The following is a 26,964-nucleotide window of genomic DNA, read 5'->3' on the forward strand; positions in this document are numbered from 1 at the left end:
TTGTCAGACTTCACACGGTGATGTAGTGGTCAAAGACTGCACTTCCAGCCCTCTGGTGAAAGTGACCTCAGTGACCTTAAAGAAACCATTTTAAGAGGAATTCAGGTCAGGACACACAGTGATGGTGCAGGGATCTGAGCTGCCTTTCCAAAGCCTCACATCTGGTTAGGAAGAGGACCACGGGATCATAGTCTTCTTGACTGTAGAACCAGGGTTCCGTAACCCCCACACCCCCGACTTGGCTTCTGAAATACATGAGCTACACAACACACACTCCCAAGGGAACTGGAGACCTGAGATGGACCCAGTAAATCAGGCATTAGTGGACAGGTCCATTTAGGAGACCTTTGGGCAAGGCCAAGGTGGGCCAGAGGACAGCATAGGGACCGGAACCACAATGTCAGAGTACCCGGAATCCAGATGATTCCTGGAAGCACTGCTGTCTCAACTGATTCACTTCTTCATTTCCATTTAGTACCTGCAGGTTCCCCCACTTTACAGTTTAATTAGGTTAACGGCATGGCTCTGTCATTAAAAGGATTTCATTATCTCAAAACTCTCCCTCCTCCTTTCTAGCTCCTGTCCCTCACTCCTCACTTTCAGAAAAATAACAGTGGATGTCAACTGCCCCAAGCACGTAATTACCATTAAGACAATTACCAGGGACTCTCTTAAGAGAATGTGTCTAGAGTGGTTTAAAGAATTGGGATGCAGACACTGTTTTCTAATTTGAAAACAAAATCTATGTCCCAACAGGGAGCAGCTGCTTTGCCCTAGCCCCTTGGATGCCTCTTCTCGTGGCTGTGGTACAAGGGATGCTGTGGAAACCCACAGGGGAGTTGGACACTCAGGGTCCCCTCCTTTCTGGATAAATGATCATTTGTGTCATCTGTGAATTGGGTGACAATGCTATGCCTGCCCTATAGGAGTCTGAGAATGCTCTGCACTCTCGTCTTGATGCTGATTTTGTCTTAAGGCGAGGACCATTTTCTAGGGGTGCTTGGAATGGAACCACATCCATCAAGGCCTCATTACTACAAAGTCAATGAGACACAACTTAAGCTGCCCCAAGTTATCTATTGAATGCACTCTCACAACTAGTGAAAAAAATATCTGCTCTCTCCAGGTTGGACTACACTCTGAGTAGAAAGCCCAGTGCCGGCCCATTCTTCTCCACCACCAGGCCTTCAGAGCTGGGCCTTCAACGTCATCTAATATGGATATTTAAGATCAGCTTGGAGTCTCTGAGGACATTCTTCATTCATAAAACAAGAGGTTTGGGATAAATCATCTTCCTTTGAAGTTTCCATAAACCAGCTGAATAACAAATGTGTTTTGCTGGATGTCAGATGAAATTTGCTTCTAAAATAAAAATGTAACCATTCATTCCTAAACAGCAAATCATTGAGGTCTTGAGGTGTCAGAACAGGAGTGGAGGCATGTGAGGAGCAATGAGACGCTCCTCAGCATCCATGTTTAATGCAGTTCATTGTAAGAAGAGGCCGTGCTCAGAAACTCAAGACAGGCGAGTTTTCTTGGGGCCCTAATACCTTGTACAAGACATTAGCTGTGAATGATTTCATGTACTTCATGGAGAATGAATTCCAGGCAGATGCTTTTAGAGTATCAATATGCAGCAGGTATAGATTTACTCTGACATTCACCAACCACAGCTCTAAGCAGTACTAGGGGCGGGAGATGGACCAGCAGTCGTAGTGTTGATCCTTGGGCACCATCTGACACCATCCTGATCTGAAGTTGTTAGTGATGACTGAAACAACAAACCTCTGCTGCTAGGTGAGGTTTCATTTCCACAAGCTGTGGACTCAGACACCCAGTTTTACTTATAAGAGATTCCAACAGTGCTATTCTGCGCAGAAGCACATGACATTGGCCAAGCTGCTGACCCACAGGCAAACCAGTAAGTGCCTCCTCAGACACATATTTCAAGAGGGAGATGACATTTTGCTCTGAGTTTTAAAGGGCTGACAAATAGTTTCATGCTTATTCTTAGACAGAGCTGTGTCAAACTTCAGTTTATGACTCAGCAGCACTTGAGGGGTAATATCTAAAATTCAAAATGGTGGCATTCTTAGGGTTTGGGGACTTGAAGGCCTTGAAAAATTGGAATTGTAGTTTCAAGGGTGACTTTGGAGTCAAATGGTGACTTAGGTGATCATCTCTGGGCAAATTGTTTGTCCAAGCAAGAAGATAAATCTTCAACAAATAATTGAAAACCACTTTTAATCATTGCCAATAGTACAGCCACGGGGTAGGTAATAATTTATGGTGAGAGTTATGCTTTAGGAAGCAGAAAGCCGGGGCTGGTGAGAAGTCTTAGCAGGTTATGACGCTGGCCACCAAACCTCATGAGCTGAGTTTGAGAACAGGGACCCACACGGTGGAAATTGTTTTCTGACCTCCACCCCGCCCCCATAAATAGATAAATATAATAAGATTTTTACAAAATCAGAGTCTTAAAAACTAACGTTGCTTCAGGAATTTTTATATTTTACTTGTGATAATTGAGTTTACACTTATCAACAGTAGTTCCAAACATTAATACTGACATTGCTGACTACAGTCCCAAATTTACTGTTATAGAAACACTGCAGTTTTTGCATTACTTTTGGTGGGAATTAATAGAAAGTTTTGCCTTGTGAGCACAAATTTGCTCACATAATATGGACATGGTACTGCTCCAAATCTGGTGATACTGGCATACTTGCAAGTAGGCACTTTAGGACACACATGGTATATGGCAGAGATTGGCTACCTGTGCAATGTGAGCTGCTTTTTGTTGGCACTTCAGTAGACCCTTCATACTTTGGGCCATCATGTCCTGAGGGGCTATTCTGCTAGAGGGCAGGCTCCAGGAGAACAAGGATCTCTATTTCATTTGCTTTTTGAACCTCCAGCTCCTAGAACAATGTCTGGCACATTGAAGGTGTTTGCTCCAAAGACATATGTTAAATTAAAAAAATAGCCTAGAAAATTCATACCAGACCCTTGTTCCCAGCAGGACTAGCAGAGCAGCAAGTCCCACATAGCAGTAGTAACCCAGCAGGAGAGCAGCAGAAATGTTTGTTTTTGGAGCAGCTTATTTCTTGGCAGAGGCACATTCCAATGTGAGACATCTCTACACTTATCCCAATGGGCCTTTTCCATCCTTTGTGGAACAATGAAGGGATACACACAGAGAATTTGGCCAACTCTTGATTGTACAAAGCAGAAAGCTCCATTTCTATATCCTGCTAGGTAAAAAGAAATGTTGGCAAATTCTAGAAAATGTCTATGAGGTGCTTTTACACCCAGTGCCTGAGAATCTACCTGGCAAGCATTTGAAATACATGCTCATCGTGTATATTTCTGAGGCAAGGCAAAGGAGGCTTAGAGAGAGGGGGCAGCATGGTGCAGGCCACTCTGCTGTTAGATGTGGGCCCAGAGCAGCTGAGGCTTAAATCTGGGCTCTTAAATCTATGGTCTGTGGCTTGCTCTGTCCATGGTATTTTCTGATGGACATACCTGGAATGTGGAGGCATGGGCCTTGAAAGAAATCCCTCTCAACAAAGGTTCACCTTCACATACGTGGGAAGTTGGGAGCCTTACCTCATCTTTCAGTCCCTTGGCAGTTCGAAATTCTCCTTTAAGCTTTAGCATTTTCGTGAGCTTTGTTATAAACCTGAAAAAGTCCAAGTGTTTAAGATGGAAAAAGTATAAACGAGTCCAGCCCTGTAAAGATTTTCCCAGCTGGATCTATGCTCTCGGCAGGGGAGTTGGAAAAATCTCCCAAACTGTTAACAATACCGACTTTCTTACCCATCTGTTTGTGTTTTCACGTGTGTTAAAACCTCTGTGAGGGAGGCAGGACCATAGTTTTACATCTTTCCCAGAAAATCGCTATGTGGTGGACTAAAAAGTTTCTGGATTCACTCTTCTAGGGAAGAAAAAGTTCTGAGTTGAGCTTTCTTTCTAGACTTCTAAGCATTCTGTGCATCAGATATAGTTAAGACTTAGCTTTTTAAACAACTAGACAGGTTGTACATGACTTTTTTCCTTAATAATTTTGGGGGGCAAGAACTACTACTATCCCCATCATACAGAGGAGGAAACTGATGCCCCGAGAGGTTAAGTGGCTTACCTAAGGTCACAAAGCTCTCTTACCTACTCCATGAAGTTCACCCACCCATTTTATCACTATGAATTTGAAAAGTCCAATGATGTGTTTTTTTTTTAAAGCATCTACTTGCCTTGGTGGGAATTATAAAGTTAGGAATCTCGTAAAGTGTTGAGAATTATCTAGACTAAAAATCTTCCAGTGAAACTAAAGATGGCTGTACAGGTAATGGTATGTAACTATAGGATGATGCAGTTGAGGTCATAATGCACTGAACTTACTAAAATAATCTAATTCCTTATGTTCCTAACTGTAGGGCTAGAGGGAATTTCCATTAAGTACTTACCTGCAGAATGGTTCCAAGAATGAGAAGCCACCAAATATTCATTCTTTGTAATAAGCTACATCCCCCATCCCTAATATAAGCCAAGAAGAAAGAATGGTTGTGATGCGTGGAGTTTGGAATGTTTTATGAAGTTGCATTCTGATTTTCTGCATTCTAGGCCCTCTTACATCTTCATGCATAGAGATGCATCATGGGAATGATAACATCACCCAGTCTTACCTGGTAGGGCTAGGTTGGGTGATTTTGCACTAACACCCCCCAAATCCCAGCAGCTTAACACTAGGAAGGATTACTTTTCACTCAGGCTACATGTCCTTTGTGAATCATCTGGATCTCTGCCTCACATTGTCCTTACTTAGTTCCTTATTGTCCTCAGCTAGTGGAAGCTCTATTATCTAGTGGTCTGTTGCCATGACAACAGATAGGAAACTTGGTGAAGTACATACCTGTTCATAAAGAGGAAGTGAAGCACTCTACTTCTGCTCACATTTCATTGGTCTAAACAAATTACATGATCATACCTAACTTCCTTTGTTCTCTGAAGGGAGTATTAGTGAACATCACAAATAATTTCCATAGTAGGCAAGTCAAAAAGTTTTAAAGTAACTCGACATCAAAGAATAATCAACAGGGTTCTGAGCTACCAACACTTTTAAACCTAGTTCAAAATCATGTGAGTCATGTCTCATGGGAAGGCCTCATCTCTTTGAGCCATCATCTCTGCCTCTGGAGATGAAGGGGCTGTAGTAAGCAACCTTCATGGTCTGTCATAGCTCTCAACTTCCCTTTGCTGTTCTACCTTGACAAACATCTTTATTTGATAAGAATTATACACTATAAACTCAGTCTGAGCATCCCACACTAGAAATATGACCTTGAGAACAACATCCCTCTTCAGGAACATCCTCTGGGTCATCAGGAGATGATTCTCAAATAGAATCGTATCTAAAAGACAACAACAACAACAACAAAAACCCACAAAAATATTTTTTCTAGACTGTGATGGTTTCAAAGGAAAATTAGAAGAGGTCTGTTCCATTAGCCTCATGAAACTTACTGGACTGTAGCAAGGAAGGCAACTTAGAGGGAAAATAACTGACTTAGAGTGGACAGTAGCCGGTAAAAAGACCTAGGAAACAATGAGGGGGTTTGGTCCCACAAGGAAGACACAGGACTCCTGTGAGTCATTATAGTGGTGGTGGGCAATTTGAAGTGCTTACAGTTGAAAAAGAAGGAAGGCTTGTGTGATACATTTTAGAGGTACTTGATAGTAATGCTTGCCAAGTGGATGAGAAAGAGCATAACGGGAGGTTCCACACTTCACACATGATCGTCTGGAAGCAGCACAATGCTCTTTTAGGAGGATGACTGACAAGCATTTTATGCAGAATGAAACTCACCCCAGTGGGGATAGGAAGGTCTATCAGATCCATGGTCACTGTTCTTTTTTCTTTTGGGTCCAAGACTTCATTAATGTCATCTCCTCTCAAGCCATCTTTGGCTTCACATCTTTGTCTCTCGGATCTCCATTGAGTCCATTGCTTCCTCATGCCTCTTCTGTCTCATTCACCCAGGGAGCTGTTTTCTCATTTTCAAAGCCTTGCCATCGGTTTTTCAAACAGTGTTTTTCTTGATGACGGCTGTGCCCGGGAAAAGAAAGATTAATAGTCTAGATAAAAACTTAGAGACCCATGAAGACAGAACAGTGGGCAAAAGCAGTTGCCATGCAAGCCTGATGACTGGAGTTTGATCCCTGGGATCCATGTTAAGAAAGAAAACAGCTGGGTATAGCAGCATACATCTGTAATCCCAGAATTCCCATGGTTAGGTGAGAGGCAGAGGCAGGAGGGTTGGCTGGAAGTTTCTGGGCTAGCTAGCCTGGAGTATGTTACATGGTGGAAACAAGAGAAACCCATCTCAACAAGTGCCAGGTGAGACCTGAACTCTTAAAAATTGTTCTGTGACCTCCACATGCATGTCATAGCATGCACACATGTACATATTCATGAACACACAGGCCCATGCGCACTTGAGTGCACACAGACACACATACACACTCAACATAACAAAAACAGTTTTAGTTATTTCTAAGAAAGTATTGTTACCAGGTAAAAACCAAATCAGGTTATTTCAAAACCCCTTTAAAGTCTCTTTAGAGTGTGCCTAGATTCTCAGATCTTGAAACCATGGGTAGCTTCTATCCAAGGCCAAAGGCTAGTTTGTGCTGTAGTATGTATATACAGTGTATATACACTATACCTTCCTCTCCTACAGGCTTCGAGTCAGTTGATCCTCTCACTCTTGGGGGATCATCTTCTATGATTTTGACATATATACACATAGATGGTCTCTACTCCCCTCCTCTTACAGTTGCCCTACCCATGTTTTGCCTTGAAGATATATAGAATCTAGACTCTTAGATGAAACCACTGAGCTTTTGATAGGATCCATTGTGTTCTTACACATTTGCCTCATCTTATGTCTCTCACTAGGGCCCTGTCTTTGTTCCAAGTCACTTATCCATTGTTTTCCTTAGCTCAGAAGACCATTGTTTAGTTTTGCAGGGGAAAAAGGAAAAAAGGGAACAGATGAACAAATTCAGTGAAACACAGGTATGTATCAGGCAGGTTTTGAACTCTCTCGTCCTCCAGGCTGACCATGAATTTGCAACTGCTAGCGCTTCTGAGTGCTAGCATTACAGGTGTGCATGACTATGCAAGCTCATTCATTCTTCTTTTGACTTGAATAGAATAGACCAAGGACTTACTTTTCCCCCAACTAAAATGTATTTATGGATTTCTAGAGAAAGGGGTGTTATTTAATGGAAGGTGAGAACAAGCTCTAGGGGTTAATTAGAATTAGATTTACTTAAACTCAGCTGTAAGTATTCACATTGAGTTTAGATTTTCAACATTCTGTCTTTTAACAATGAAATAAGTATGATGAATACCAGAGACATTAATTATTGATGACAGGATGTTCAAAGTTCTCTTGATTTTAAAAATATGTGACCACCATAAATAGACTGAGATGCCCCTTATGCAATATATATATATATGTATGTATATATATATATTTTTTTCTGCCTGGGATGTATGGAAGGAGTCATGGTATGTAGAGCCTAGCATGAAGAAAACTCATTTCTTGGATCTAAATCTAGTTCTAAGAGAGAAAATCCTTGGTCTCAGAGGGCGTGTCTGATGGGAAGAGGGTGGAGCCTCAGGAGCAGATGATGTAGGAGTTGATTTTGCTAGGGTGTGAGGTTCTACAGTATAATATAGGGAAGAGGCCTCTCATACCAAAGCCCAGTGGGTCTCTCCAGAAAGAGACTTTGGGATGAAGGAAGAAAAGAAGGGTCTGAAGCAAAAGACAAGTGTCCTAGTATTTGCCAGACTCTGTCCTAGGTTAAACCTCCCTGTGGCTGTTTCTTTTGGTACCTTTCACAGAGGCTGCTAACTGACTGGTTCAACACCAGCTCTCTTATCTCCCTTAGTAATAGAATCCCAATTTTATTGAAATGTCTATGTACTTACTAGAAAAGCGCATCTCCAGCCTGACTTCTGGATGGGTGCTGCTCTGTATTTAAGTTTTGGCTAACAAAAGGTGAACCTTATGAGGACATCTAGGACATCTTAGAGAGACAGTGCACAACTCTGCTTCTCCCCTTTCCAGTGCTGCTGACTCAATGCCTGGCTCTCCAGCAGCAATTTGGAACATGAAGAGATGCTCACAGCAATGGAAGGGGCCCAAGTCCTTAGTGATGAGGAACGATCATGTCAGCCCCGACACACAGAGAGAGCAGGGTTTTTTTTTATTATTTTAATTTTTTTATTATTTATTTTTAAATTTAAATTTAGAAACAAGGTTGCTTCACAAGTCAGTTCCAGGTCCCTCTCCGTTTCCCTCCCCTCCTCCCGTGCCCTCCCCCCACCCCCCCAATATCCCCTTATTTCCCCAGGGAGGGTGAGGCCCTCCATGGGGGTGTCCATAGGAGAGAGCAGGTTTTAAAAACTTCCTTTTATTCATTCTGTGTGTCTTACGCATCATGTGTCTTGATCCCATTCATCTCCCCGTCCCTTCACATCTGCCTTCTGCCCCTACAACGCCCCCCCCAATAAAACAAAATTTAAGAGAAAAAAAGGAAAATTAAAAATGTCATCATGGCATATGCAGTATGACACAGTCATGTATCTTCACTGACAAGTGTTCATCGCAAAGAGTCATTGTGTGATTTGAGGCCTCTGATTGCTGCTACACTATTGATGCTAGGCTCTCGACTCCTCTTGGAGATCCTGTTGTTGCCCTGTGTTGTGGGGATCCTGCAGCTTCGAGTCTGCAGGACTGGTGTCTTCCTGTGCTCCAGCAGGTCATAGATGGGGTGGATGTCGGGGTGGACCAAGTCACAACCTTGGTTCTGGGCCTGGGCAGTTGCAGGGTTGGTCAGCTCTCCCCTGTCCTCACCACCAGGGCCAGTGAGAGAGCAATTTTAATCTTATTTAAGTAATCATTATTCTTTTTTATTTTTCTTGTTTTATGCTGTTGAACTTAATGCAGATGGACAAAGTAACCCTTGTTTGTTGAGACCTCCCTAACAACCCACCGTGTTTCTCGCACCATTCCTAGATGTGAAATACACATTGCACTGGGTTCCAGAGAGATTGCTCTGCAGGTAAGAGCACTGCAGGGGACCTGGGTTCCGATCTCAGAAGGTATAAACATGGCAGCTCAAGCTCCAGGGATTGCAATGCCCTCTTCTGGCCTCTGCTTCCACTGCATGCACGTGGTGAAGCAAATCATACAAACATGCAGACAAAATACGCCTAAAATGAAGACAAATTCTAAAACGCATAGAGGGCCAAACCTGTTGTGTATTGCAGACAAGTCTTTAACACCCACACATGACATTCTTGTAAATGCCCCTTTCCTTCCGTGACAAGGTTTCTCCTGGGCCGTTCTTCACCTTCACTTCCCCGCCCCTCCTCTTAGTGCATGGAGTAGGAGGAGATGCTGTGAGGAAGTGAGTTACATGCTCAGGCTTCCTGCTGCCGTCATCGGCACCCCCCCAGACAGATGACAAAACTTCAGTTTTGAGAGTATGTGATTCCAGTGTCAGAAAGGAAGAACTGATGGGCAAAGGAGTTAAGAGTGGGCTGGTTTGAGCCACAGAGACAGTTGACCTGAACAAGGGGGAGCTCTTGGACCCCAGATTGATGTCTGGGTGGAAGCATTGGACTGACCCAGACCCCCTGAATGCGGGTGTCAGTGAGGAGGCCTCGGTAATCTATGGGGCCTTGGGTAGTATTCATCCCTGGCGTACAAATAGACTTTGAGTGCCCATGCCACAATGAGGGATGCTCTCTCAGCCTGGACTCTTGGGGAAGGGCCCAGGCCCTGCCCTGGATGACATGACAGACTCTGGAGATCCACCATGGAGGGCCTCACCCTGCCTGGGGATGGGAGTGGAGATTGGGTGGGGAACTGGGGGGGCCTGGTGGGGAGGGATGGGGAGGAGGGGAGGGAGCTGGGATTGACATGTGAGACAATCTTGTTTCTAATTTAATTTTAAAAAAAGGGGAAAAAAGAAGAAAGTATATGATGCTGCCAATCTTTGTTGCATGATCACTGGCCAATGAGGAGGAAAGTCCTGCCTCCTTGCCCCGAGGCTTCCTTTATGAGATGCATCTTTTCTGCCTGTTGAAAATCACATTCTTTTACAAGAATGATCCTCAGTTTGGGGTTTCCTCATATTTTATCCATGCTTAGACTGAGGCTGTATATTCTGGGCAAATGTGTCATAAGTCATTTTATTGAGTCATATCAGGTATGACATGAAATTAATACACTGATCCTGATGCCTTAACCCTGGGTCACTGGTTCTTCTGACTTTTATCTACTGCAAACCCATTATAATGAATGCACATCTGGGGAGATACTCTGAAAGTTTACAGTTATTCCATTGTCCCCAAATTTCACCTATCATTTTTTTTTAACAAGATAGAGCTCACTTGCAGTTATGACTACTGTGTTATTCTTCTTTCTTTTGTTGTTTTTTGGGACATACTGTGTTATCTTTTGTCCTGTTTTGCATGCACATCTGTGTTTGCCTGAGTGGAGATGGCACATGTGTGTGGGTGCCTGTGGATGCCAGAGCTTGACACTGAATGTCTTCCGTGATTGGCTTGGCTCAGCTTTAATCTACTGAGGCAGGGTGTCTCTCTGAGTCCAGAGCTCACCAATTAGGCAGCCTACTTAGCCACTTGTCCTTGGACCCTTGTTCCTATCTGCTGAGTGCTGGGTTGCAGGCAGCCTGTCATGCTTGTGTGGCTTCTGTATCGATGCCAGCAAGTGCTTTACCCATTGGACAACCCCAGTCCCATTACTGCAGTATTCTAATACAGATTTTTTTATTCCTCCCATTCCTTCTACATTTACTTATTGGGATACTTCTGGAAGGAAAGGTTATTCCTTATCTCAATTACATAGCTCATAAGATAGATAGATATCCATGGGTTCATACCAATATAAATAAACAATTAAGCTGAGATAAGGAACAACCCTTCCTTCCAGAAGTACCCCAGTAAGTAAATGAAAAGGAATGGGGGAGATAGAAAATCTCCATTAGAATACTCCTTTCACATTGGCTGCTGTAACCTTTCATTTCTGGAGCATATCCTTAATTTCTAGGGCCACAGCATGCATGCTTAGCCTCATCGCACATTTTCCTGTCCCCTTCCTCCACTTATTTCTTCCTGGAGTCAGGGATCACATGTTCACTCAATTCCTGTGACAGCAGGCGCATTAACTTCCTTCAAACCTCAGCACCCTTACTTGGAAACATCTGTGACAGTAACCTTACAGGATAGTATCAGAGTGACAAACAATACACGTGTGACTGGTGTTATATCTTACATTTTTGAATGGTTTTCCTTTTCTTTTTCTTTTGCCTTTCTGAGGGTAGAATTTGTTTCTTGAGTTACCTCCAGCCTGGCATTCTATGAGATTCCTATCTCCTCTTTTCTTTTCATCTCGGCCCTTCTCTATCTGCTCTCAGGTTTCAGACAGCTCGGGAAAGAGACAAGGACTATTGGGGGCAGGTGTGACAGCACCAACCAGCACCCTCTTAGGTGCCTGCTCTCTGGCAGGAAATGGGTTAAATACTTTGTGATAACTTCAGCACTCATCTGCCAGGTCTCTTAGGTTCAGCTCAGCAATCAAACTGCATAACCTAATAGAGACCCCGGTGCTACGGGAAGCACAAGACACTGATTTATATTTTAATATCAGTAATTTCCACAAGAGCAACATTTCTGAGTGTCATTTTACAATTTCTGTCAAATGCCAGCTCGGTTTTTCTTAATTCTGTTTATTGTGTCTGAATTTGCAACCTCATCGGCAATGCAGATTCTTGGCTCCCAGGAGAGAAGAGAGGTTTTCACATTTCTCTGCAATGGGAGGGCTGGGGCTGGGGGACAGAAATGGGCCTATAAAAGAATTGGAAATTTAAATGAAGTACTGCTTATTAGGAAGTGGTTATGAAGTACATTTAGCCTTAAAAAGCAAGATTGATCAAACTAAAAAAAAAAAGAAGAAAATGAAAAAGAAAAGAAAGAAAGAGAAAGGAAGGAAGGAAGAAAAGAAAGAGAAGAGCATTTGAGAGCCACACTGGAACCTTTCCTCCCAGAACCAAGAGGGGCTGGTCGGCAGCTGGCGGGGGTGGGGTGGGGAGTGGGCGGGGGGAGTGTATCTGGCCATGTTTTCTGTGAAGTAGTTGCAGTGGCCATTGGCACTGCAGTGGGCTGTGAAGGGCTTTGGGATCCTCAAAGATCAAAGGTACAGTGCTACATAAACGCCAGATGTTGCCAGGAGGAAGGAGCCTGGTTCTCTCCTGGATTCTTTGAACGTCTAATAAAAGAACAAAGCTGTTGGAGCGGGCACAAGCCTCATCTTCCGGTTGGCGTGCTTAGGGGGCAGTGGCGCTTCACGAGGCTGCCTGCTGCAGATGCGTACTCTTGCATTAAAGTAACATCCACCAGCTCCTGCCAGACCCACAGCTCTGGTTTCTGCGCGGGTGCGTTCACACTTATGTCAGAGTGACCTTCACCTTCTGTAAGGTCTCAACGCACAGTCGAAAACTTAACGGTGGCTCAATTGGACGTCTCCCTTGACTGTCACTGGAAGCCAGGAAGAGTCAGAGACCCTCGGTGAGCCAGACTGTTGTGAGCAACCAGAATTGTGTCTCCCAAGTCTCAGCACCCTGTGGGTCATTTCGAGCTCAGAGTCACATGCTTTCCTTCTGGTGTACGTTAAGACCGAATGCATTTTGTCATCATCCTTCAGTTTCCCACACTGGAAATCCAACATCCCGTCTCATTGCCAAACCTCTGGCAGGAGCCGTGTTGAGTTTCTCAGTGGAGCTATCGACCACATTGACTGAAGCCGCAGCAACGTGTTTCTCCCCATCCAAAAGGGTAAAAATAACAGGAACAAGTTGTCGGAAATGAAATTTCAATTCATCCACGCCCTTTCTACACTTCTGCTGCGACTCCCAAGCAGGGATCGATAGTGTTTAGACAGCCAAGGAGATTTTTTCCCCCTCTTAAAGCACCAGATCAATAGTAAAAAAAATAAATAAATAAATAAAAAAAATCTTGCAGCCCTCTGTATGTGTTGTAGTAAATGTGAACAAATCAGAGGCCTTTGGCTAAAGCGATTGACTGAAGGCGGAGGCAGGCCATGCTTTGTAGCCAAGAGCGTATCAAGCGTACAGATGGGGACGAGGGATGAAACCCCATCGCTTCCATGGTTCCAATAACAAGGCTTCAAAGGGAATTCCTGTACCCAAAAGGAATGGAAGAGATGAAAAGACTCCTGTGCATCCCAGCATTTGGGTATGATCTTTTTAAGAGCTGAGGATGCGCTGCAGGGATCAGTGGCATCGTGCTTACCGGGAGACGGCCTGGATCCTGGAGCGTGTCCCAGGACACGTCCCTTCTCCCTGCGCTTTGCTGCTTAAACTTAAGCACCTACTGAAAGTTTCTGGCTGCCCGTGGGTTTTGCCTGCTCTGCCTCACGTGTGCTCTTTTTAAGATGCTGTCCGCTCTTCACCTGCCTCCTCTCCTGCCTCCTCTTGGGGATTGAATCCTGTGCTTCCTGTTTACCCAGCGTTATCTCTCCCCACTGATGTCCTGGGGGCTGCCTTTCTCTCCTCTTTTTAATCCTGTTATTTGTATGTGAGAGAAGTTTGGTCAGAGCTCAATTCTGATTTTCTTCAAATGGTTTACCTACGAGCCTCATTTCCCCATTGTGAACATGTCTATATTTTATTGCACCCCCTCTTTTTTTTTCAACCAGGGATAATGCAACACCCAGATACTTGCGTGAGTTAGGCTGAGATCTAAATGTTATCTTTAGAGTTCAGGAACTGGGGAACCAATAGATTAGAGCCCTGGCTATGGGACAAGAAGCTGAAGACAATGACGAAAGCAAGTCGTTAATTTCACGTGGAAAAGACAACCCAGGGAATCACAGACCTCCACACAGCTGGGCCTCTTTTGTTAAGAGCTTTTACAACAGCTCTTCAAGTGGTAAAACCCAAAGGTAGACACCGTGAACACATAAGCAACAGTCTTCACTAGGGAAGACTTGTGATCTTTACTAGGGTCCCTGTGCCAGCTTATATAGTGATTTGAGATTCTACTGGAAACAAAAACTCTGCTGGAGTCTAGTGCAGAAGCAGGACAGCAGCTGCTAGGTTCTTTTTTTTTAAATAGCATTTATTTAATTTCTTCCAGCAGTGAAAGGGATTGAACCCATGATAAGCAAGTGCTTTGCCACCAAGACCCCCCAAAAAGTACACAATAGTTTTGATGATATATTTTCTCTTAATAGAAATATGTGTTTATAATCATGAAAAAGAATTTTTTTCTTACCAGTTGTAGATGGGTAAGTTGTAGTCACTCTATAGACTGGCACTTAGAGTCACCCTCTGCTTGGTACGAGTCCTCATGTCACAGTTCTGTTCTTCAAAGTGTCCCCAAGAAAAGAGAGATACAACACAGTTATTTAGATGAAGTTAGGTGGTGGGAGCGGGAATTATCTCCCTTGGTGGGAAATGGCTGAAAAAAAGAAGCTAGCTGGGTGTGGTGGTGACCTTGGGAGGGTGCAATAAGATTGGGGGTCAAGGTCAGGGTGAGCTCCAGTGAGACCCCATATCAAATTAAACCGAATCACAAAGAAACAAAAATCAGAAAAGCGGGTTGAAATAATAATTTATTCAGCACCGGGCATTGCAGGAACACGCCTTTAATCCCAGCACTCAGGAGGCAGAGGCAGGCGGATCTCTGTGAGTTCAAAACAATACAGAGAAACCCTGTCTCGTAAAAACTAAAAAAGAAAACATAATAATTTATTCAGCAATTCATAAGTTCTGAGAACCCAGCACATATCAAAGGAGATGGAAATGTAATAACAAGCACAACTCCGAGAAAAATTGGCATCTGAGAAAAAAGAGCCCACGGTCTTCCTGTAGGCAGCCTCCCAGAATACTGCAGTATAACCACAGCCGCCTTCTTCTTCTTCTTCTTCTTCTTCTTCTTCTTCTTCTTCTTCTTCTTCTTCTTCTTCTTCTTCTTCTTCTTCTTCTTCTTCTTCTTCTTCTTCTTCTTCTTCTTCTTCTTCTTCTTCTTCTTCTTTTCTTCTTCTTCTTCTCCTTCTCCTTCTCCTTCTCCTTCTCCTTCTCCTTCTCCTTCTCCTCCTCCTCCTCCTCCTCCTCCTCCTCCTCTTCTTCTTCTTCTCTCTCTCTCTCTCTCTCTCTCTCTCTCTCTCTCATGTGTGTGTGTACATGCCACTGTGCCTGTGTGTACATGTGCACACATGTGTATGTGTGGTAGCCAGAGGACAGAGGATAACCTGAGGTGTTATTCCTCAGCTGTCACCTTCTCACTGACTTGGGGCTGTCACCTTCTCATTGGCCTGGGCTGTCACCTTCTCATTGGCCTGGGGTTGTCACATTTTTATTGGCCTGGGGCTGTCACCTTCTCATTGGCCTGGGGTTGTCACATTTTCATTGGCTTGGGACTTGCTGATTCAGTTGGGCTCTCTCTGTCCAGGGAATTCCAGGGATGAGACTGTCTCTGCATCCTTAGGGTTGGGATTACAAGCACACACCACCATGTCTGACTTTCTAAAATGTGGGTTCTGGGGCCAGACTTCAGCCTTCATTCTTGCCTGCTAAGCACTGTGCTGAGGAGCTATCTTCTCAGTATCAGCATCTTATCGTTTAAATATTGGAATATACCTTGTAGTACGGGGCTCTGAAGTGTGAGAAGGCCCCTCCCCTTCCAGCTCTTTGCCTTCCAAGGTGTACCCTTGTCCTCCCTCCTCCGGCCTCTGTCTGGCTTGGCTAACATTCAGCATGGGCAGCAGATCATAGGGAAGGAGGACTGTGCATAATGAGCATGTTGCCTTCAGCTCCGGTCCTGGCACCTCCCCAAGAGTGATGAAGATGCCACCTCTCAGGGTTCTTCCACGCAGTTACCCTCTTGACCATTTCAATTCTGCTCCCTCCCTTGGCTCTTGAGGCCTGGAAGTGGCCAAGGCGACCCGGAGGCACCGCATGGCATTCGTAGCTCCCTTATTCCACACCCACATCTCTGTGAGACAGTCCATCAGTTATTCTGCTTATGCACACCACCAACTTCGTTCTCGCATGCTCACTAATAAGGAAAAAATGGTGGAAAATCTTGTCAGCAGTTTTGTTCATTTTTTCCAGGGATACTTAATGAAATCCCACAACTGGGTGGCTTAAAATAACAGAAACGTGCAGTGTCACCACTCTGGAGGCTAGAGGTCCGAGATCTCTGATGGTGACTCTGCTCTCCTGGCTTGTCAACTCATTTACTCCTAACTCTATCTTCATCTTTACATGGCAGTCTCCCTGGGTGTCTGTCTCTCGGTTTCTCACGTTACTGCTATCGGGATGAAAGGGAAATTGGAAATAGACACGCACCCAGGCGGAACCCTGCCCAAGTGACAGTACTTGCAGGAGCCTAGATGGATATGCCAAATAGCACCAAATGTTGCCAGAAAATCACCCAAACTAGAAAAAGCCTGGAACAGATTCTCCGCCCCAGCCATCAGAAACAACCAGCCTTGCTGATACCTTGGCCTCAAATGTTTTGCCTCCAGTGTGGTGAGAGTGTTATTACTAATTATTACTGCAATAACCCTACTTCTGAATAAGGTCACATTTTCAGGTCTCGGGTGGTTAGAACTTCAACATATATGGGGTAGGGGTGGAACACAATTTAATTCAAGCAATGGCGTATGTTCAAGTATCTTCCACTGTATAAAAAGAAAAAAAACTCTCTGACCTTTCCCATCTGTCTCTGTCTCTCTTCCTGGTCTTAACGTCACTTGTCTTGTTGAATAAGTGGTCCTTATTGTGTGTGATCAACTGGACACCAGAGGTTACTTCCACAGTCCTTCCCCTCCACAGTCACTTCCTGTCCTTGGTTTCTGAGGCCCTGTCACAGTTCGCCTCTAGCTTTTTAGGCTGCCCCTTAGAGTGCTTGGCACACATTCCTCCTGCCCGTGCTTGGACTGGTCTCCAAGGCCTTCTCCTTCTGTCCTCACTCTTATTCTGTATATCTCTGGTGCCTCCTATCACCTTGAATCAGTTACCATTCATATCAGAATTGCTCCAACAGACAGTCTCCAGGACAGCTTTGCTGCCAATCTTGAGATCGGTATCCATGACTGCCTCTGGTTGTAGCTACCCCGACTGTTCCCTGCAATTCAACATCTCCAATGTTTTTTACCCCAGTGTTCCTTCTCTTGCACCGGTTGTTTGTCTAACATGCCTGTAACGTTGTGCTCCATACGCTGTTCTAAAGACGTCGCTCTTTACACCGTGTTATCAGCATGAGGAATTTGTGATCTAGATTTTCTGATCACTTTCATCTCTGGTGAGAAACTGAGGCACAGGAAGGTTATGTAGCTTGTCTATGACTACATGGTAATATTTGATAAGGCAGGTCTGGAAACCCAGATAGCTCAACTCTGGGGTCAGTACTCATCGCCACTCCTGTGTGCTGTACCCCCCTGCCTCACCCCAGCCGTCTTAATCCATCACTTACAAAATCCTTCCTACTGTACTTTCCAAATAAATCTTTTGTTGCTTCTTTTATTCCCATTCAAATGCCATACTGATTCCAGAAACTATAGATATGATCCAGTCATTGATTTATTTAAAGTCTTTCAACATTGTTTAAATTTTTCAATCATTCTCTGTTGATTCCATGATAAAGGTTATGTCAAATGGCTTGATCTGTGTCATGTTTCTGACTCTCCTTCCCTGTATTCTTCATTCCAAAGCTCTTGGCCCCATGCTGCCTATGCACATCATTCCGTCTCCTCTTTCCACCATGCTCAGGCTGGTGTTGAGGGTCCCAGTTGATCCCTTAGGACTCAGGGTGAATATAATTTCTTAGGTAAAGCCTTTTCTGATTCCCAAGACCTAGGTTCTTTGAGAATATGCTCCCATCCTGATCCTTGCTCCCCTGACCAGAACAGTCATCACGTTGCATTAGAATCGTGGTATACTTGTCCTTATCTTCCTCTCCACAGAAGATCAAGAGGCTGTGCTTTCCTTGTCGACCATCGTGTCTCAGATGAATAGATAAGTACCTGTCACACAGCTGATGCTGAGTCATATTGACTGGAAGAATGGAGACCAGTGAACTAATGGCTAGAAGGAAACCACTGTCATGGGAACTGGGATTCTCAGTCTACATGGCCACTATATTCTTTCCTTATGGATAGACTGACATAAGAAACCAAAGAGGCTTGTGAGGTGACAGAGCAAAGACCCTGAGATAACCCACTTGAACAGCAACTGGTCAAGACAGAGTCACAGAATCAAAGCTAAGACAGCATCTCACATAGTAAAGATCTTTGCAGTGGTGCTGATGCTCTCAATGTCCTGGTCAAACAGTTCCTGATTCTGGATGTCACTAGACGGTCTCTAGGTGCCCCTCTCTCTGTGACTCTATTTTCCCGCTACATCACAAAACTCTGAAGCCTATCCCTCATGCTATTTAGTCTCATCCACTCAGGGTCTGCAGGCTTCCAGCTACTTTGTCATGTGTCAGTTTTCCCCAGTCTTTCCTATTTTAAGTTCTAGGGGCTGCCTCCCTTCTCTCAAACCCCTTGGGAGCTTCAGGCCTACGTGGATCACACATCAAGAAAGATTTTATGGAGACAATTGCTTTTGATTCTGATGAATGGTGATGGGCTATATTCTAGAATAAGCAGGAGAAATTTCCAACTAGAGCTAGAAGAGTAGGAGAAGTGGGCTTGTAAAGAGCTTCAGGTGCTAGGATTGGGAGTCTAGGATTTTTCCAGAGGCCAAAGGGAGTACCAGAAGGTCTCTGAACCTGGGCATGACATCAGGGTTTGCTTCATGACTGGGGAAACGGCTCAGTGGTTAAAGTGCTGACTATGTAAGTCTGAGGAGGAGAGTCTGAGTCCCTAGAATCCACCCAAATGCCAGGTGAGGGTGGTGTCTTGGCTGTAATCCAGCTTCCCAAAGGCAGAGGCAGGATCCCCAGAGCAAACTGGATACTCAGATTATGTGTGAACTTTGGTTCAGCTGGGAGACCTTGTCTCAATGAATAATGTAGAGATATTTGAGAGACCCTGCCTAGTGAACCTCAGGCCTTCACACGCAGTGCCACACATGCACATTGTACCAAACACACACACGCGCAGGCACACACACACACACACACACACACTGCACCACACTTCCTCACCTTTATCTCTACAGAAGCAAACATGCATACATACACCTACACACATCATGTCCTCATACATATGAGAAAAATTGTTCCAGTCAGATTATCCTGACCTTTGTGTATAGGAAACAGGGTAGTTAGAACTAGGAAGAAAAGGAGAAGACCTAGACAGTTACGCAGGAGTTAGGAGATGGCTCTTCTCAAAGAAATATAGCCAACTGAGCAGAACAATAGCCAAGAAATCTATTTCTTTGCTAGTGTAATAGCATAATATTTTATACAAGTATATAAGTGCATCCCGTAGAGAAGTTTGTTAAGCACTGATTAAAAGCAAATGAAGGAACTTAATATCTGAAGAGATAGCTACTGGATGAAGACTAGTGGTGGATGAGATTTTTTTTTGTTTGTTGGTTGAGTTTTTTTTTTTTTTTTTGAGACGGTTTCTTTGTGTAGCTCTGGCTGTCTGGAACTCCCTCCCTCTGTAGACCAGGTTGGCCTTGAACTCACAGAGATCCACCTACCTCTGTCTCTGGAGTGCTGGGATTAAGAGTGTGTGCCACCACTGCCTGGTGGTGGATGAGATTTAAGAGGAACAATACCACCTTTTGGAATGGCTCATTTTCTTGACCAACTCGGTGAATGTACAGAGCAGCCTTCTTCAGTGGGCTCCAGGAGCTGCCTACCTTCAGCTGGTTGGCTTAGAACAGTCTGAGGTACCAGCCAAGTGTCTGCGACTTGGAAACATTTTTGGTGTAAACAATTCCTATGCTACTAGGATTCACCTGTACCTTTAGGATGACATGTCAAAATTTCCTTTGTAACCACAAAGGTTAAAGGTGAGATGAAGTGAGAGAAGATTTTGTCTTGTGGTAGGCGAGTACCCCATGCACAGCAAGCCACTTATGTGTTTCCAAGTCTTCACTGGTAGTTCTTCCCCGGGATCTTGTCCTGGAAGGGAAAGGGAGAGCGGGGTGGTTACATGTGGGTGCCGCTATTGTTATGTTGGAAAATACTTTTGATGGACAGTCATTTCCTTCCACTGCCGGAGGGTGTTGATAATGAGCAAATTACCTTTTACTCCCTCTGGTGTGGATGTGAAATTGGCTGTTAATAGAGTTGCTAATGCTACCGGGTTAGCATGTGATTGTTCTATTTTAAGCCAATTTAAGTTATATTTGGGGAGTAGCCAATGAGAATACCCCACCAAGAAAACGGGCCCTGACTGTAGCATTTAATATTGAGAAACCTGCCTAACCCACAGATGTGGCTGTCAGTGGAAAGTGCTGAACACACCGTCATTAACATGCACTATTTTAATATAATGTCTTTTTTTTTGGTAGGTACAAGAATGGTCTCATTAGGCAGATACCAAATGTTTTCATCATGGGCGAGGGCCCATTTTCAAACCCCAATCATATAGAATGCCATCAGCCAATGATGTACTCTGTTTAATCTAACAATGGGTTAATATTGGTCATTTCATTAACGCTTGTTATGTGGTGAAAGCTTATGAGAAAATGAAGTGTTCAGAAATTAGTTGAAAGGAGCAAAAGAGGTGAGAAATTTTACTGAGTTCTTTGCTCATCTGGGCTAATTAAAGCTACAGATGCATTAACGGACGATGGGGGTGGTTTTGATTTCTAAAGCTTGCCTTAGACTGGATGATGTGTCCTGAGAGTACATGGCATTGTGAGTCCTCAAGGACAGAGAACACAGCTCTCCTGTCTCCCATGCTGTCTAGCCCTGCTGCCACCTGGCTCTCCCCCCACCCCCAAGTGCCTGTTGCCACCTGGCACCTGCTGGGTAAATTGCGTGTTTTACTTGAGACAGTTTCTTGATTAAGCAGGACGTCCTTGAACAAAGCACTGTTGATGTGTGGTTTTGTGTTTTATTGGCTTTTCATGTTTTAAATATGAAGCTCATTACGCGCAGAGGAGGAAACAGGTACGAGCGATGGAAAATAAAGCGCCGCTGATGGACACAGAAAGGTACAGCGCGAGCCAGTCTGGTTTGGATTAATTGGGCTTGGCACCGTTAGGGTTCTTGTCACCTGATCAGTTTACAGGGTTGCAGAAATCAGGGGAGTGGAAAGCACTGTTGCCTAACAGGACCCCAACCTCACTCCCTGCCAGAATGCCTCCCAAGGAAATTTTAGGCCCACGGTCTTTAAATTGCCATGGAAAATTCACCCCTAATGATCTCCTAATCATTCAACAAACATTTGCCAAGAGCTCTCTTGTGCCAGGCTGGGGCACAGACACGACAGGACCAGGATCCCCGAACAATGGGTCAGGGTGTCTTGGGGAGACAGTGACACTCCAAGTAAAAAGATAAGGTGATAAAGCAGGCGGGGTGGTGGGTAGGGGGTGGGGGGTGGGAGGGGAGAGGAGGCATTTAAAAATACTTCCAGTGTTGATCTTTTTCTTTCAACACACAGTGTGTTCACAATGAGGGCTAAACTTCACAAATAATAGCTTATTAATTATTTTAATAATCTTCAGAGAGGCTGGAGAGATGGCTAAGCCATCAGTAAAGTGCTTGCTGTGTACGCATGAGGTCCTGAGTTTGAACTCTAGAAACTAAGTAAAAGGTTGACAGCAGGAGACTGGTGAGTCCATGGAGCCTGCTGGCCGACCAACACAGCTTACTTGGTGAGCACCACACCAAAGAGAGACCAGGTGGATGGTGTCTGAGGCGTTACACCTGATTCTGGCATACACGCTCACACCCCTTTACCGGCAGATGCTTCTCTTATTCTTTCTATAATCGAGGAAAGTACAGAGGGGTCAGGTAACTTGCCCAAGATCACACAGCTCTTTTGGCTCAGAGCTAGGATCCGACTCTGGACGTCATATTACTTTCCCTGTGATCCAGAACATGAGCAGGATTCGGGAAGACGGAAGGAAGGGGAATGCGTGAGATAGGACATCAGAAACCGTTGCCAGCACAGGGATAAGTTGGTCCAAGGACACTGATGAGTGACTATGTGTAGCTCATGAGGAAAGCCTAGGAAGTCAGAGCATTGGGGCATGAGGAGACATATTTGGAAACCTGAGTGTCTGTCCTGGGGAGGGGCAGATAGGAAGAGGGAAGCTGGCAAAGAGGGCTGAGGGAGGAGTTCAGTGAAGGAAAACCAAAAGAAGGTTTTTGACAAAGGTGAGGAGGCAGCAGGGTGATGTTTATGGAGGAAGTCCCATCCCCCAAAAAATGAAGAAGAAAGAAGGAGAGGGAAAGGAAGCGGAAGCTGCTGCTCGGGGGACTGGGAGCCACTGGTGAGCTAATAAACACCAGGCAGTAAGATGAGGAGCCAAGCGACCAGTAAGTGAGGTTTCTGCGAGGAAAGCTGCATGGGTGTTCTTCTAGATGTGTGTGTGTGTGTGTGTGTGTGTGTGTGTGTGTGTGTGTGAGAGAGAGAGAGAGAGAGAGAGAGAGAGACAGAGACAGAGACAGAGAGACAGAGAGAGATAGAGAGACAGAGACAGAAAGAGAGAGAGAGAGAGAGAGAGAGAGAGAGAGAGAGAGAGAGAGAGAGAGAGAGAGAGAGAGAATGTGAATGTGAATGTGAAACTAGAGGAAAACTTTGACTGTTGCTCCTCCTTAGGCATTTTAGGCATTGTCCACTGTGTGTGAGATCAGGTCTCTGATTGTGAGCCGGGATATGCCGGTTAAGCCAGTAACTCCCGCCCCGAATCGTCCTGTTGCCATTTCCTCTATGATAGATAATCACTATAACCAGCTTTTTAATGTGTGTACTGGATCAAATTCAGGTCCTCAGACTAGCTAGACAAGCACTTTGGAGATTGAGTCCTCTCCGTCCCTTTCCTTGAAGTTTCACAATGAAGGGAAAAGGGAGAGAAAGGAAGGAAAGAGAGAGGAAGGGAGAGAAGGAGTGAAACAAGAGAGGCAGAGGCAGGAGGACTGAGCGCTGAGCACAACGGAGGCTGGAAAAACCTGCCCCCTCCTCGTTCCTGCACTCTCCCTGGAGCAAAAGGCAATTATGGGTTTCTCTCAGGCAGCGAAGAGCACGATGCGAAGGCTCTGATGCAGATTTAACACAGGGCCATTGTGGGACATCCAGGAGGACAGGGACTCGGAGGACCATCCCACCTATCCCAGCAGAGCACCAAGCAAGAGCAGGCTCTTGAAGGGCTTGTTGAATAAATGGGTCTTATTTACATTTTTATTGTGAATATTATAGAAAAGAATATGGCACTGATTTTAAAACACTTGGAGATGCAGTCATAAAAAAAAGCCTAAAATTTTATGGCCTGCAAGTCATTTTAGGAAATGTTGCGATCACATATATGCATCCCGCCCGAGGCCGTGAGGTAATAGGACCATTACAGGATTTCTCATTGGGCCGTCCAGAAAGTTTCCGCCCTCACATTCGCTACTTTACAGACGTATTCTGTGTTTTATTAAAGCTAGGAAAAAAAATAAATGGTTTCTGAGGCATAGGATATAGTTAAAGGTGTTAAGAAAATGTAAAACAATTTTACTAGTGTCTTGACTACTAATTTGGATAAATGTTTATTCTCAAAATGTTCCAACATTATCTTCTTTCCTCCAGAAAGGTCAGGCACATGCCACTAAAAAAACACATTTAGTGCATATGAGAATATTTTTCAAGTGATTTATTGGGGTAATGCATGGACTATGTATTTAAATATATCTCTCATTTCCAGTAATGCTACAACCTCATTAGAAGCGACTTGGCTCATTGCTTAAGCAAAATGATTTAGCTGTTTAGGACCTCTCATTTTAAAAATAGGCCATTTTCTTCTAATAGTTTACCAGAATCGGGGACTATTTTTAGAATTGGGCAGGAGCCTGGGCAAGGTCAAAGCCAGAGACTTAGGGAATTCTTCCAGGAGTTGCATCTGTCGGACATTGTAGTTCATTTCTTTCCTTTCCTGATTCCCCAGAGGAGAGGAATTCTTTACTTGCTGGATGAGGGCATGGCACTTCTCTGGGGGGGACTGTAGAATCTTCTAGAGCAGTGGTTCTCAACCTTCCTAATGCTGCCACTCTTTAATGCAATTCCTCATGTTGTGGTGACCCCAACTTCATAACTGTAATTTTGCTACTGTTATGAATTGTAGTATAAATATCTGATATGGACCCCCAGGGGGTTGAGACCTACAGTTTGAGAACCATTGCTCTAGAGAGACTGTGTGCTGTTCTCAGTGGCGTGTAGGGCTTAGAGGTGTAGGGCTTAGAATGCTGCTTATGCTCTTGGAGATATTGGGGTACCATCTGAGGTGCTTGCTAGCTTCTGAATGTCAATCAAAATCCATCCAGCGGTTGGTTTCCTTGGCTGATTTTAGCATTAGCATAATATGAAGCGGGGCAACAAAATGAATATGTGACCTCAGGGATCAGAAGTATCCCCAACACAGTGGTATCCAAGTGTGCTTCCTCCTTTTCTCAGCCCCTGCCTCTCTCCTTGAGGAGACCAGAATTTTATGTTTGCTATTTATCTGATGAAAATCATTCTTGGGGCTAAGGAGATGGTTTAGTGAATGCTTACCATTGCAAGTGTGAGAACCAGACTTCAGATTCCCAGAGGCCTGCCAGGTAAAAGGCACGCAGACATGGCAGCTGCCTGTAATCTCAGCACTTAGGCAGCCAGAGACAGGGGCAATCTGGCTAGCTAGACTAGCCAGATCAGTGAGCTACAGGTTCGTGAATAAGGTAGAGGGTGACTGAAAAGGACACCAAATGTCAACTTTGGGTCTCCACACACAGTGTATGTGCACACATATAAGTGAGCACACACATGCAAACCTTACACACATACACATCTAAAAAATACCCTTGTAAATTGGGTGTTGGTGGTGCACACCTTTAATCCCAGCACTTGGGAGGCAGAGGCAGGCGGATCTCTGTGAGTTCAAGACCAACCTGGTCTACATAGCAAGTTCCAGAGAAACCCTGTCTCAAAAAACAAAAAACAAACAAAAACCAACCAACCAACCAACCAAAAAACCCCAAAAACAAACAAATAAAAATACCCTTGTGTTGCTTATCTACATAGGTTCCCTAAGGGAAGAGAAAATCTCTTTCTCTCTTCTTTCCCTTCCGCCTTTCTCCCCTCCAGGTGTTTTAAGACCAGCAGAGAAGATCTGCAGACATCCCCAGTTATTTCCTTCTACCTAATGATCTAAATTCAACTGTTGTAGGATGTTACAAATGTTGCTGTTTCACCCATTTGGTGTGCCTCTGAAGGAAGCCCGCACTTTTATAGTCTGTAGAGTGTTAATTGCTTTCCTTCTTGAAAGTAATTTATTAATATGGGATGAAAGTTCTAAAAAGACACACCTGGTTCAGCATTTCCTCTCATGGGGTTTTATTCTGAGGAACGGAACATGTGCCCAGTGATGCTTGTTTAAGGATGCTAACTTAAATTCTTAAAATGCAACAAGTACCAAATTACTCAAAAAAGGAGAAATAATCTATATTTCCAAAAGTTACTGGCTAACTCACTGTGCAATTAAAATGCAAGAGGATGTGGAAGCTATAGGAATGGGGGAACCAATTACACAGATCACCCTTTTTTATGGCCATCTGAATTTTGTAAAATAACATCTGTATTTATATGAAAAGTCATGGATGTTAATACATTGGATTTATAAGCCATGGAAAAATTTTTGATGATTATTATTGCGCATATGTATTTTTCTTATAAGGATAATGTGTTTCTTTGCTAAAATGAAGAATAGCTTGTCCCCGCCTACTACTAAGGTTAAAGCTTGGATGTACCGCGTCATGGTATTTACACAAACAAATCAGTCAGCAATACCTGTGCCACAGTTACTGCAGCATGATTCATAATGGTCAAGTGGTGGGCCACCCATCAGAGGATGGACTGACAAAGACAGTGGGCTTATATAACAAAGAGCATTAGTCAGCTGGTAAAGAGAATGAAGTCACAATTTCAGAAAAATAGGATGCGTGACATCATCATGTTAACCAAAATAAGCCATACCTGGAAAGATAAGCATTGAGCCTTTTCTTATCCATGCAGGGTCTAGATTTTTCAACAAGACATGAAAGTAGAAGGGGAGCAATTTGGGAAGGAGGTGAGGACTAATGGGGGACGACAAGAGAGGGTAGGGAGCAAGTGAATAAGATAAAAGTGTATTACACGTGTGTATGAAAGTGTCACAACGAAACCCACTATTTTGCATAATTAATATGTGCTAATGAGGGTACTGTTGTTACAAAGAGAGTGAGAGCTTGAAGAGTTTTGACATTGCCTATATTCCATTATCCCTCTATTTTTGGAAAAAAATCATAGATTGATAGCTATTATGAAGACTTTTTTTTTTTTACTCTTTGTTATGCTCTCTGGGGATGGGAACTGGTTTTTATATTAGCCTAAAAAACAGAAAAAATTATACATCCCCGCAATACCTTCTGTTGAATGGAAAGCCAAACACCCACGTTCCCCCTGATCATACTCCTCAACACCATGGAACACCTCACCGTCACCAGCTAACGGCCACCCCCACACTGCCAAGTGGTTCAATATTTTTAATTCTATGTGTCATTCTAATATCCCCAGGAGGGGGAGAGTATATAATGTCAGGTGTAGTAATTACCAAGGCCTCCTTTTTTATTTGGTAAAAAGCTGGCCAAATATTTTCATTTTATAGTCCGTGGTCTCTTGGAGCCTTTGAAAATAACGGCCAGTAGTTCTGCAA

At 44.1% G+C, this 26,964-nt stretch overlaps 1 protein-coding gene across 3 annotated transcripts in view; it reads right to left on the reverse strand.

Annotated features, from left to right (window-relative positions):
• The window catches only part of Pmfbp1 (polyamine modulated factor 1 binding protein 1), a 64,356-nt gene extending 59,789 nt beyond the window's left edge, over positions 1–4,567 (reverse strand). For 2 of the 3 annotated variants that reach the window (XM_040737164.1, XM_040737155.1), the window contains exons 1-2: positions 4,464–4,567; positions 3,610–3,682 (exon numbers count right to left, since the gene is read on the reverse strand). In XM_040737164.1, the coding sequence (XP_040593098.1) occupies positions 3,610–3,660 (51 nt within the window). In that variant the 5' untranslated portion in view covers positions 3,661–3,682; positions 4,464–4,567. The remainder of the gene's footprint in view (positions 1–3,609; positions 3,683–4,463) is intronic. The other variant, XM_013115596.3, reaches the window with a different exon arrangement.
• Between the last annotated feature and the right edge of the window lie 22,397 nt (positions 4,568–26,964).

The sequence above is a fragment of the Mesocricetus auratus genome, unplaced genomic scaffold (assembly GCF_017639785.1).
Source record: "Mesocricetus auratus isolate SY011 unplaced genomic scaffold, BCM_Maur_2.0 Super-Scaffold_6723, whole genome shotgun sequence".
In the NCBI taxonomy this organism is placed as follows: Eukaryota; Metazoa; Chordata; class Mammalia; order Rodentia; family Cricetidae; genus Mesocricetus; species Mesocricetus auratus.